The sequence below is a fragment of the Lithobates pipiens genome, unplaced genomic scaffold (genome assembly GCF_037356315.1).
Source record: "Lithobates pipiens isolate NorthernLeopardFrog02 unplaced genomic scaffold, aLitPip1_a1.2 Scaffold_13, whole genome shotgun sequence".
NCBI lineage: Eukaryota > Metazoa > Chordata > Amphibia > Anura > Ranidae > Lithobates > Lithobates pipiens.
In genome coordinates, this window is record NW_027507718.1 from 274,547,650 (window position 1) to 274,560,964 (window position 13,315).

General features: G+C 41.4%; 1 protein-coding gene across 2 annotated transcripts in view; it reads right to left on the reverse strand.

The window, feature by feature from the left end:
• Nucleotides 1-13,315, reverse strand: part of LOC143974873 (sodium/hydrogen exchanger 9B2-like) — an 82,801-nt gene that overhangs the window by 38,729 nt on the left and 30,757 nt on the right. For both annotated transcript variants that reach the window (XM_077476650.1, XM_077476649.1), the window contains exons 6-7: nt 12,430-12,557; nt 9,433-9,608 (exon numbers count right to left, since the gene is read on the reverse strand). In XM_077476650.1, coding sequence (XP_077332776.1) covers nt 9,433-9,608; nt 12,430-12,557 — 304 coding nt within the window. The remainder of the gene's footprint in view (nt 1-9,432; nt 9,609-12,429; nt 12,558-13,315) is intronic.

Sequence of the window (13,315 nt, forward strand, 5' to 3'; positions counted from 1 at the left end):
CTGCAGCCAAGCTCCTTGTTCCTCCTTGATGGTTGACATACACCACCGCCGTGGCGTTGTCTGACTGGATCCTAACTGGACGCCCCTGTAGCCTCTGTGACCATGTGGAGAGGCACCACCTGATTGCCCGAAGTTCCAGCACGTGGATCGGCTGGCAGGATTCTTCCTGGGTCCACGACCCTGGGCTGACTGTATGCCCAAAACTCCCCCCAACTGGTCAGGCTGGAGTCCATTGTGATCACCATCCAATGAAGAGGAAGGAACGACTTCCCGAACCAAAGAGCCAGCAACCTCAGCCACCAGAGCACGGAGTCCCTGACTAGCTGGCTCATTCGAATTTGGCAATCCAGGGACAACAGAGATTTGTCCCATCTTGACAGGATCTCCTTTTGCAAGACTCCCGCAGAGACAGGTGGAACCATGCTTACCTCTTCTGCAGGGACTGCTGTATGCATTCCACAGACAGACCCATCACCCGAGCAGTAAGGGGTGGCTACCGGCCACAGCACACTGTGACATAGACAGCAGTAGCCCAGTCATATATATGCCCCGAAGCATATAGCTCACCGGCCACCCCTGGATTTGATGGGGTATGTCGTGGCCGACCCAGCGCGTAGCTAGGGTCTGCTCACACTCGATGGCCAGGCTGGGGAGACTACAAGCATCTATATTATCCAGCCTGTCACCCAGCCCACACTAGGCAGAAAAAAAAAAAAAAACTGAGCTGCTGGATGCAGTGTGAGGGGTTATAGCCAGTAGGACTGCCCCCTGGGTGGTACTGTGCAAGTGTTGCGGTTTTTAACACTTTCTGCCTAGTCCTCTCCTAAAGGGGCGATATAACCCTAAGGTCAAGAAGAGCTGCTGTGTTCGTCAATGAAAGAGAGAAATATATATTTTAGAATCACTCACTTCTCCTGCCAAGGACTACATGTCCCATGAGACATTGCGCCTCACACATTCACATTTATAAGTTCTTAGGCACTTACTGCCATGTATGGACAATATACTGAGTTGTATATGTGCTGCATTGTGCATATTGACATGTATGGACGGTGTACTGAGCTGTAAGTGTACTTTACTGTATTTCCTGATATGTAAACAAATAATGCATTCTGTATGCAGGCCAACTAATCGGCTGACCAACTAATCGATTATGAAAATAGTTGACAACTATTTTCATGATCGATTATGCAGATTAGTTGTTTCAGCCCTAACAACTTTACAAAGTAAGGTCAGTTGGTATGGACAATAGGGTGAGTATATGGATTGAAAACTGGCAACAGGGGCGAGTTCAGAGGGTAGTAGTAACCAGAATGGTCCAGGGTGGGTAGTGGGGTCCCCCAGGGTTCCGTGCTGGAACCAATCCTATTTAATTTATTCATAACCGACCTGGATGATGGGATAAACAGTTCAATCTCTGTATTTGCAGACGATACTAAGCAGGGCAATGACTTCTCCGCAGGATGTGGAAACCTTGCAAAAAGATCTGAACAAATTAATGGGGTGGGCAACTACATGGCAAATGAGGTTTAATGTAGAAAATATAAAATAATGCATTTGGATGGAAAAAATATGAATACAATCTACTCACTAGGGTGTGAACCTCTGGGGGGAAGCTAGGATGGAAAACGACTTGGGTTCCTAGTAGATGATAGGCTCAGCAATGGCATGCAATGCCAAGCTGCTGCAAGCAAAGCAAAGAGAATATTGGCATGCATTAAAAAGGGGGATCAACTCCAGGAGAGAAAAAAGGATAATTCTCCCACTCTACAAGACTCTGGTCCGGCCGCACCTAGAGTATCCTGTCCAGTTCTGGGCACCAGTCCTTAAGAATGATGTGCTGGAACTGGAGAGAGTCCAGAGAAGGGCAACAAAACTAATAAAGGGTCTGGAGCACATTAGTTATGATGAAAGGTTACGAGCACTGAACTTGTTCTCTCTGGAGAAGAGACGCTTGAGAGGGGATATGATTTCAATGTACAATACCATACTGGTGACCCCACAATAGGGATAAAACTTTTAAGCGTAAGGGAATTTAATTAGAACATGCGGCCATTCACTAAAATTAGAAGAAAACCGGTCTAACCTTAAACTGCGTAGATTGTTCTTTACTGTAAGAGCGGTAAGGGTGTGGAATTCCCTTCCACAGGCAGTGGTTTCAGTGGGGAGCATCGATAATTAAAAAAAAAAAAAAAAATTATTTGATGAGCACCTGAATGACCACAACATTCAGTTATATACAATGTAATACTAACATAAAATCACACACATACTGTAGGTCAGACTTGATGGACTTTTCTCTCTCAACTTCACCTTCTATGTAACACACACAAACATTTCAGGCTGGGTTCACATCCAATACGGATGCGGCTTACAGCAGGTGTCCGGTGCATCCCTGTTCTCCGTTTCCAGGAAAGAATCAGGCCCAAACTTTTGCCTGAATTGGGACCTGAAACTGAGAAAAAAAAACAAAAAAACAAAACACAGGTCTCCTGTGCAATTCGCTTTCCGCAGCCACAACGGAAATTTGTGAACTGGTCCATTGAGAGCCAGTCACAATCTCCTGTCATGAGAATTGGATGCAGGGAAAACACAATTCACACTAGTGTGAGCCCAGCCTTAGGCAGGTGTGAAAAAATGCTGTCAATTTACATAGTTACATAGTTAGTAAGGTTAAAAAAAAAAAAGACACAAGTCCGTCTAGTTCAACCTAGAGTCCTTGGCATCACAGATCGGAGTAAAATGGCCACATGATGTAAACAGAAGCCAGTCATCCTTTTTCTTTCCTCATGCCGACAGCGTGAGGAGAAAAGAATAAAGCCGATTACTAGCTTCTGTAAGAGGGACATCGGTCCCACACAGTGACCACCAGTGCTGCTAATTAGTGCCCACCAGTGCCACCTAACAGTGCCTATCAGTGCACCATTATCAGTGCAGCCTCATCAGTGCACATCAATGAAGGAGAAAAATTACCCGTTTGGAAAATTTGAACACAAAAAACTAGGAAAACTGTTTTCTGCTTGTTGAGCAAAAAATAAAAATCTGTGATTAAATACCACCAAAAGAAAGCTTTGTGTGAAAAAAAAAATGATAAAAATGTCATATGGGTACAGTGTAGCATGATCACGCAGTAGACCCAAAATATTTTTTATTTTTCATGTGACAACACTGAAGAAATGACACTTTGCTACAATGTAAATTAGTGAGTGAACAAGTTGTTCAACAGTGTAAATTTGCTGCCACTGCAAAAATAACTCACACTGCCATTATTGTCTAAACCGCTTGCAACAAAACTGAGTACACCCCTAAGTGATCATGTCTAAATTGGGCACAAATATTAATATTTTATGTGGCCACCATTTATTTTTTTTAGCACTGCCTCAACCCTCTTGGGCATGGAGTTCACCAGAGCTTCACAGTTTGCCACTGGAGTCCTCTTCCACTCCTCCATGAGGACATGAGAAAGTGGATGTTAGAGACCTTGCGCTCCTCCACCTTCCATTTGAGGATGCCGCCCAGAGACTCAATAGGGTTTAGATCCCTTCAAGTTTGTTTAAGGATCTTAGATCAAGATTTATGAAGTTCATCTGGGCTGGGAAACCAGCAAGAGTACGCCGAGATATTTTAGTACTCCCCAAAGGAAAAGGAGGGATAGGACTTCCAGATCCAATAAAATACCAGGAGGCCTCACACTTAACTAGAGTAGTGGAATGGTGTAGGCTTAAAAACGAAAAACCGTGGATACAGACAGAACAAGCAGCGACAGATATCCCATTGGAAGGATTAGTGTGGATTCCAGATACAGAAATACCAATGGGATTGAGAAAACATCCAATACTAGGGGAGACATTACGAATAACTAAAAGAGTATTCAGGAAAACATCTATTTCAAGAATTCCCAGTCCGCTCCTTCCTATCCTTGGTACCCCAGCATTTCTACCGGGAATGACAGATCCAAAGTTTAAAACAATACAAGATAGAGGTATGAGTAGAATTTGTCATTTCTCGGTAGGCAACCGGTTAATGACTAAAAAAGATATTGAAAAAGGAATGACATTAGGATTAGACCCTTTCAGAATGAGGCAATTAGAAGCCTTTATTAGATCTAAATCAAAGGTATACGTAGAAATAAGGGCATTGACTGAGTTTGAAGAGATCTGTTTGAAAGGAGAGGAACTGAGACATCTGATGTCTTATTTTTATAGTATGTTAATAGAACAGGAGACTTCACAAGATTTGCCCTTTTTACAGGCTTGGGAAAGAGATTTAGGGACTACGTTTTCCCCAGAACAAAAGGATAAGATGCTGTTGTTTAATCAAAAGGCCTCGATGGCAAGCAGATATCAAGAAGGGGGATACAAGATCCTTACTAGGTGGTATAGAACACCAAAAGTGTTACATCAAATTTACCCCCAGATATCAGAGACATGTTGGAGATGTCATGGAGCAGAAGGAACATTATTACATATATTTTGGGAATGTCCAAAAATTAGAGTGTTCTGGGAGATGGTAGCCGATACTATAGTAAGGATTACAGGAATTGACCTGGGAGATAAACCGGCAACTTTTCTGCTGCTGGACATCCCAATGGCAATAGAAAGATTCAAAAATTCTTTGCTGAGACATTTATTGATAGCAGCAAGGGCATGTATCCCGGTTCTGTGGAAAAAAAGCAACCCTTTTTTCACCGTCCTGCTAGTGCACTGCTCCAGTGTGAAAGCCCTCCGGCTTTCACACTGGAGTGAAAGGGGCCATTTTTTTCAGGCGCTACACAGGCGCTATTTTTTAGCGCTGTAGCGCCTGAAAACTGCCCCAGTGTGAAAGGGGCCTTAAACCCTTCTATCAATTTACAAAATAGAAAACAAACAGAAGATAAATTCAAAATAAATAATATTTTGTTTACAGTTATTGAAGGAACTCGGCAGGTAGGTTGTTCCAAACATCCTGGAGAACTAACCACAGATCTTCTGTGGATGCAGACTGCCTCAGATCCTCCTGCCTTTTCCTGTAATCCCAGTCAAACTCGGTGATGTGGAGATCAGGGCTCTGTGGAGGCCAAACAATCACTTCCAGGACTCTTTGTTGTTCTTTACGTTGAAGATTGTTTTTAATGACATTGGCTGCATGTTTGGGGTCGTTGTCCTGCTGCAAAATAAATTTGGGGCCAATCACACGCCCCCTTGATGGTATGGCATGATAGACAAGTATCTGGCTGTATTTATCAGCATTGAGGACACCATTGATCCTAACCAAATCTCTGACTCTTTTCAGAAATGCAGCCCCAGACTTGCAAGCAACCTCCACCATGCTTCACTGTTGCCCGCAGACACTCATTGTATCTCTCTCTCTAGCCCTTCGTGAACAAACTGCTTTTTGCTACAGACAAATAATTAAAGTTTTGACTTATCAGTCCAGAGCACCTTCTGCCATTTTTATGCACCCCAGTTCCTACGTAGTTGAGTCACTTAACCATGTTTCTATGTCCTATGCACGAAAACTGTGTGCGAGTGTACATATACAAATTGATGCGGTTTTTGAAGGCAAAGGGTGGTCACACCAAATACCAATTTGAATTTCTCTTTGGTTTCTTTACTTTCTATTCTGTAATTGATAATCTCCTGACATTCGTACAGGGCCTGTCTGTTGGTGGGTGCAATGCTTTACAGGTCCCTAACGAAAAATAAATAAATGCATATTTTTTTTACCTGCAAAAAAATGTGCATTTATTATTATTGTAAAGGTGAACTTATTCTTTAAATTGAACAAGCTGAAGTTAGACGCTGATTGGTTACTATGCATAGCTACGCCAGATTCTGTGTGCATCTGTTTTAGTAAATCTCCCCCCTTTATGTTTTGGTTTAGGAAAACCCAACTATGAGAAGCATATGAAGGAAGCTTCTCCTAATGAAATTCTATTTACCTGGATTTATGCTGAGCAAATAGCTTCGGTAATTTGAGTGCAGATAGGATTTTTGACTTCTGAATGGCAAAACTCATACTGGGACAGTGACTGACAAGCTATTGAAACTTGACAATTCCACATGAAAACTAAAATTTTTTAGGTCAGCAGTGGCTGTCCAGATTTACTCTAAACGCAAAATTAGAACTGCTCTATTACAGACTTGATTCAATTTGAATAAAAGTATTGTTCAGCAGCTCATTACAATCGGTAATATTATTTAACAGTTTTAGCCTCGGTTCACACTGCGACGACTTGAGTTAAAAGTCACAAAACAAGTCGTGCCCCATTAACTGCAATGTAACTGCTCTGATGGGAGCAACTCAAGTCTCTCCAACTTAGATAATGGTTCCAGCACTACTTTTGGTGTGACTATAATACGACTTGCATTGACTTCCGTTGAAGTCGTAATGAAGTCAAGAAGGGATGTCGGATTCAAAGTTGCGCAGAAGTCACGGCAGTGTGTAACTGCCGAAGTGCACGTCACAGTGAATAGGCAGCCCTGAAGTTCATCCACGGGTCAGCATGTTTCAGTAGGCAGAATCGAGAGCCTCAAATGATTAATTACTTCCATTTCAATGGGAATTACCATCTCTTAAATATTTAGGAGTGAATATTGCTCCTTCAGAAAAAAAAAAAAATTATATATATATATATATATATATATATATATATATATATGTATGAATTGATTTATCTCCCCTTAATTCCACAATTATTAGATTGCAGCATATGGCCAAAGGGAAATATTCCTGGTTAGGGAGAATGGCAATATACAAGATGGATATCTTACCTCGTTTCCTATATCTATATCAAACATTGCCTCTAGCTCTTCCACGGACTCTTTTGGTTCCTCAGATCGAGCTTCCTTCACTATATCTGGCCGAATTCTTCGGCTAGACTTTGCTACGATATTCTGGTAAAGCGGAAGACAGAGGGGTGGAACAGGTTTACCACAGATGGAACTTTATTATACGGCCTCTATATTGACTAGAATACTGGATTGGTTCCATTGTGGGAGAACAAAACAGTGGGTAGCCATTGAATAGCAAATAATAGAGCTTCCTCTGGTCTCTCTTCCGTAGATCGTATCTAAATTTCATCCACCTGGACAAACACTTCCACCTTTGGCCCAGTATCTATTAAGAGTCTGGGATCGGACTGATTGAAGGTAGGGTGTCTCTTCAGTACCAGGGCCATTAACCCCAATAATGGGTAATCCAGAATTTTGATCTGGCTTGTCGTTGGATAGGTTTTCAAGATGGGACACTGCCGACTCCCTCCCCAATTACACAAGCCCTGTCATCAAAAGGACTCCAGGCATTGAACACGATGACTACTGAATACAAATTATGTGGGTCAGTGGCTTCACTATTTCCAGCTCCAACATTATTTTAAACATCTAAAATGATCTCAATTCATAGGGATTTAACGCCGTTTGAATATTTGTAGTGGGCCTATAGGATGTTCTAGCACTATTTCAACGCTTTATGGTATACTTCTAGCACACGCATTCCCTTCAAGCCCATACTATATCGGAGACTGGGAGAGAGAATTGGGCCATCCAATTTCCATAGAAGAATGGAAGAAAACTTTTTGGTTAACTTTCAAATCTAGTCCCTCATCTTATATACAAGAAAATAACTATAAAATACTAACTAGATGGTACAGATGCCCAGCAAGGCTACATGGAATCTCCCAGATCTATCCTGAGGAGTGTTGGTGTTGCGGAAGAGACGTAGGTACAATAATTCATATATGGTGGACATGCCCCCAGATAAGAGATTTCTGGGAGATTGCTTTCCAAATTTGCTCTTATGTAACTGGCTTATCTTACCAGAAATCTCTGGAAATAGCTCTGTTATCCATATACCTGGGCTCTATTCGAGAGGTCAAAAAAGTACTGCTCCCTTACCTAATGTCTGCCGCATGAATAATCATACGCAGACATTGGAATACAAGAGTTTCTCCCACTATTAAAGAGTGGGTTGCTGAACATAATTAAAGAGAATGGAGGAAATAACGGTGAGTATAAAGGGAAATCATCATAAGTTTATGGAAGACTGGTTACCTAGAATTCTTGAGCTCGGATATATTGAGATCCCATCTTTGAAAAGTTAAGGTTTATGAGCGAGACTCGTATTTGGTGTGACTTCGCTGTTATGTTATGCTTTGCTGCGGTTGATGGTGGAGGGGGGGCTTCCCAGAGGTTTGTGTAGGTTTTGTTCATGTTTGTATTTTTTTTCCTCTCTCTTTCCTTCTCATTCTCTACAGGGCACATACTCGACAGCACACAATAGTCATTATGAAAGAATTGGTTAAAATACCCAATTATATGGTTTTGGTTCTTTTCTTAGCCTTTATGAATTATAGAGGAAAATTTGGAGCCATGTACTAACAATTATAATATAATAGGCATATGTGAATTCACTATCCATGTGCTGTGAGTGAAACTTGTGTAGTAAATACAAAATTCTTAAAAAGAAAAAGGGGGGGGGGAGGATGTCCCATCTCCAGTGTTGGATGGAAAGTCTGTCTACGACAAGTGGCAGCCATGGTGAATGATTCTTTATCAGCATTGAGGGCAACCATATTATTATTTGTGCTCATTAATTTTTTTTGTTGCCAAAAAGCGTTTGATTTCTATGCACAGAATTAGAGGTGCACCGAATGGGTTTTTTGGTGCAGATACCGAAATTGAAAGATACACTAGGCCGAAAACCGAAACCAAAAATGACTGTCTTTAAAAAATATTTTTATACAGGAGATGGTCAGAGACTGCAGACATGGTACAGGAGATTATTATTATTCAGGATTTATATAGCACCAACAGTTTACGCAGAGCTTAGGAGAACAATGCTCTATCCATGGAGGAAAGCTGTCAGCACACAGCATTAAGGAGCAGCTTGTCGGTATGATCAACATTATCAGTGTGCAGCACCGTGAGGGTTAAGAGTGCAGGACTTGTTGCTTGACATGCTGTTAGAAACAGTGAGCCTGCTCTGTGAAGCGAGCGGGCTCACTGTTTCTAACAGCATGTCAAACAAGTCCTGCACTCTTAACCCCTGCGGTGCTGCACACTATTAATGCTCCTTTCGCCAATCATACCAACAAGCTGCTCCTGTGTGCCAACAGATTTCCTCCTTAGAAAGAGCACTGTTCTTGGCTTTCAGCTGCCTCATCGAGGAGGGAGGAGAGGAGAGGACTGGGGCTGGACGGGGACGCTCCAGAACGACACTCCAGTACTGTTGCAGCACCAGGGCCGGGGCCCAGCCCCATTTTTGGCATGATTTCCTTTTCCCCATTTTGCTGAAAAGGCCATTTTCGGCCAATCTGTTTCGGCGGCTGAAATTTCGGTGCATCCCTATGCAGAATGAATGTTGCAGTACATGAAGTAGAGGCATAAACATATAAGCACTATGATTCTTCATTCTTTGGTGCCAATAGAGGCAGGCAAAAAAATAAAAAATTACCTGATGAAAATGCCATTCCAAAACATGTATTAAAGCCAGTTATAGCCAGAATGTCATCAAAGCTTCCAGCAGCCATCAACAGTGTTGGGATACCCTTATCTACTCCATAGCCTTCTTTTTGAAGAAGCAGCATAGAGGGAACTACAACAGCAGGAGACACAGCACCGAGAACAAAGCTATTCAGAGAAAACATCAGAAAAGTTATGTTTAGTCAGGAATTCCTAGATGTTCCTAAACAATATTGGAAAATACAGTTAAAATGTAACGTGCATGTAAACCCTTAATTAAGGACATTTTGTTGTCTAAAGCATTGTGTGTCATAAGCATGCACTTCATAAACTGCTGCTAGTCATTCCTCAGGAAGGATTTCCTAATGGTGACAGTGGATCTTGTCTGTGCAATGTGCATCAGCATGGCCACTTACAGTCGCCATCAGGAGAGCCCGTGACGGTGAGAACACAGAAGCATAACTGGGAGGCAAGGAGAGAGCCTTGCCACCCTATAACAAAGTGCTGGAAAAAAACCTTCATGACAGGATCACCAGGTGGTTTCAAATGAAAACCACAAATTGAAAAATATTATAAAATTACTTTAACCCCTTCACACCTAAGGGTAACACAAATGTTAATGCCTAGGTACCATTTTGCAACTTTGACACGTGTTAGTAAAACTGTACATATCCTCACAAGTACTTTGTGCATCCAGGCGGATCATACCACATTTTTTTCCAGGACAAATTGGGACTTCACTTTGTGGTAAATGGTAATGGATTTCACCTGCATCTTTCTTTTCATTATCAAAGGAAAACTGGGCCAAAAATGGTAAAATAAATCTTTTTTTTTTTTTAAATGTAGCTGTATATTTCTTGTTACTACCACCAAAGAACAATCCAAAGTAAATTCTCCTACTCCTGACAAATGCAGTGATACCATATACAGTGAGGGAAAAGTATTTGATCCCCTGCTGATTTTGCACATTTTCCCAATGACAAAGAAATGTTCAGTCTACAATTTTAATGGTAGATTTATTTTAACAGCGAGAGACAGAACAAAAATATCCAGAAAAACGCTTTTCAAAAAAGTTTAAATTGATTTGCATTTTAATGAGTGAAATAAATATTTGATCCCCTATTAAATCAGCAAGATTTGTCTCCAAAGTGTCTATACATTTAACTAGCTGAGATTAGGAGCACTCTTTTAAAAGGGAGTGCTGCTAATTTCAACTTGGTACCTGTATAAAAGACACCTGTCTACAAAAGCAATCAAATTCCAATCTTTCCGCCATGGCCAAGACCAAAGAGCTGTCCAAGGATGTCAGGGACAAGATTGTAGACCTACACAAGGCTGGAAGACCATTGACAAGCAGCTTGGTGAGAGGGTGACAACAGTTGATGTGATTATTCCCAAATGGAAGAAACACAAAATAACTGTCAATCTCCCTCGGTCTGGGGCCCCAGGCAAGATCTCACCTTGTGGAGTTTCAATGACAATGAGAATGGTGAGGAATCAGCCCAGAACTACAGTAGAGATTCTTGTCAATGATCTCAGGGCAGCTGGGACCATAGTAACCAAGAAAAAAAAAAAATGGGTAACACATTACGCCATGAAGGACTGAAATCCTGCAGCGCCCACAAGGTCCCCCTGCTCAAGAAAGCACATGTACAGGCCCGTCTGAAGTTTGCTAATGAACATCTGAATGATTCAGAGGAGAACTGGGTGAAAGTGTTGTGGTCAGATGAGACCAAAATCATGCTCTTTGGCATCAACTCAACTCATCCTGTTTGGAGAAGAAGGAATGCTGTCTATGACCCTAATAGCACCATCCCCACTGTCAAACATGGAGGTGGAAACATTATGCTTTGGGGTCGTTTTTCTGCTAAGGGGACAGAATAACTTCACTACATAAAAGGGACGATGGACAGGGCCATGTACCATCAAAGTTTGGGTGAGAAGGTCCTTCTCTCAGCCAGGGCATTGAAAATCTCCTTCATGGCGTAATGTGTTACCAATTGTTTTCTTGGTATTCCAGCATGACAATGCCCCAAACACACAGCCAAGGCAACAAAGGAGTGGCTCAAGAAGAAGCACATTAAAAACAGAAGCATGGGATTTTTTTTTTTATCCCACAATCACACTTACCTTGGTGGATGCAGCATCAGTCGGCACCTCTACACTGAGAACAGAGCCATCAAGCAGGGCCAATGGCTCGGATCTCTCAGCTCCCAAACCAACTACATGAAACGTCTGGCCTCTGATTGCCAACAAGGGTTTTGTTACCAAGTCATGTTTTGCGAAGTGGTCAAATACTTCTTTCACTTAATACAATGCAAATTAATTTATAACTTTTTTTTAAATCCATTTTTCTGGATTTGTTTGGATTTATTCTGCCCCTCACTGTTAAAATAAACCTACCATTAAAATTCACTGTAGTGATGACAGGTCCTCATTCTGGCTCTGAATTCCCTGCTCCAAGCTGTGGGCTGAGCAGCTGTGAAAAAAGCTCCAAAATAGGACATGTCCCCTATCTCCTTCTCCACTGAGTACTTTCAATGCCTGACAAAATGGTTCAATGATCTGTAGCTGGTAGTGTTAATGGTGATAAAGTACTAAGGAAGTACAGAACCTGCCACTGCAGACCTCCTTACTTGAAAATACTGGCTTCCTGGTGGTCATACTAATGCAATATGCTTTTTAAGTCACTGACCTGGGACAAGTATGTAGATTAGGAGCTCTAACTTCCATCAGACATTTATGATCTTTATACTTGTTCTTGGTTTCTTCTTTCAAAAGGTATTGAAGCTAGAGACAGCCAGACAATCAGTACTTTCAGAAAGAAGAAAGCAATAGCAGCTTGCGCATTCATATTGCCTTCCTTCAAGAAGTCAGATGTTCGTAGGAGAACCCTCATTGGTCTTATATAAAAAAGGCATGTCATGTACCCTTCTACCACTAAACAATACATTATGCAATTTATAAGAAAAAAAAAAAAATGTATTACCCCAGCATAAATCCCCATGTTAGAGGCAGTCCCATCAGCAAATGAGATAAAACAGCAGCACAGCAAGTCTCAATCGCACAGGGACCAAAAGAAAGCCGTAAACACACTGCCTTGAGTTTCCTCAGAGCCTGAATACAAATAATAATTTTAAATAGATTAAAAACAATTATAAAACAGACAGCATTAAAGAGCAGGGTAAAGGCTCGTACACACTATAATAAAATCCTCAAACATTTTCGTCAAAAGATTTTTCGTACAGTGTACACAACTTTCAACAGCTGATTTCGAATTTTCATACGAAAATTCCCGAAGGAACAAACGCCAAAATTTCTCGTACAGGAATAGAATGAACAATTTTTTTTTAATGTGTACCATTTTCGTACGATTGTTGTACAAGAGAATTCAGAAGACATGATCAGATATAAACAAAATAAATAAACAAACCCCCTTATATTAGAATTTTAGTTCATTGGTTCCTTCATGTCAGTCATTTGTTGTTAAACAACGAGGGAGAAGAAAACAAAAAAGACAATTGTTCGCCCGATTTTCTTATAGTGTTTACCATACTTTAGCCTCCTTTCACACTTGCGTCTGGGTGTACTTCTCCTGACTGCATAGCAATACACAGTGAATCGCTTTTCAGAGGACAGCAAAAGGAGGTTTGCAGGCTTTCTAGGGGCGATGCTGCTGCCTCCTGATGCCCGTTTTTTTCTTGTTCATGTTGAATGGAATTGTGGGAACATGCCACAACTGTAAGACAAGCATTTGGCATGTGGTTGCAGTGCGTGCCTGATTTACACACATGGGAGAGTTTGACAGGTACTTCTGCCTGTCAAACTCAGCATGTAGTGTTGAAATTCATTTGGCATGCTCCATTTACTTACAT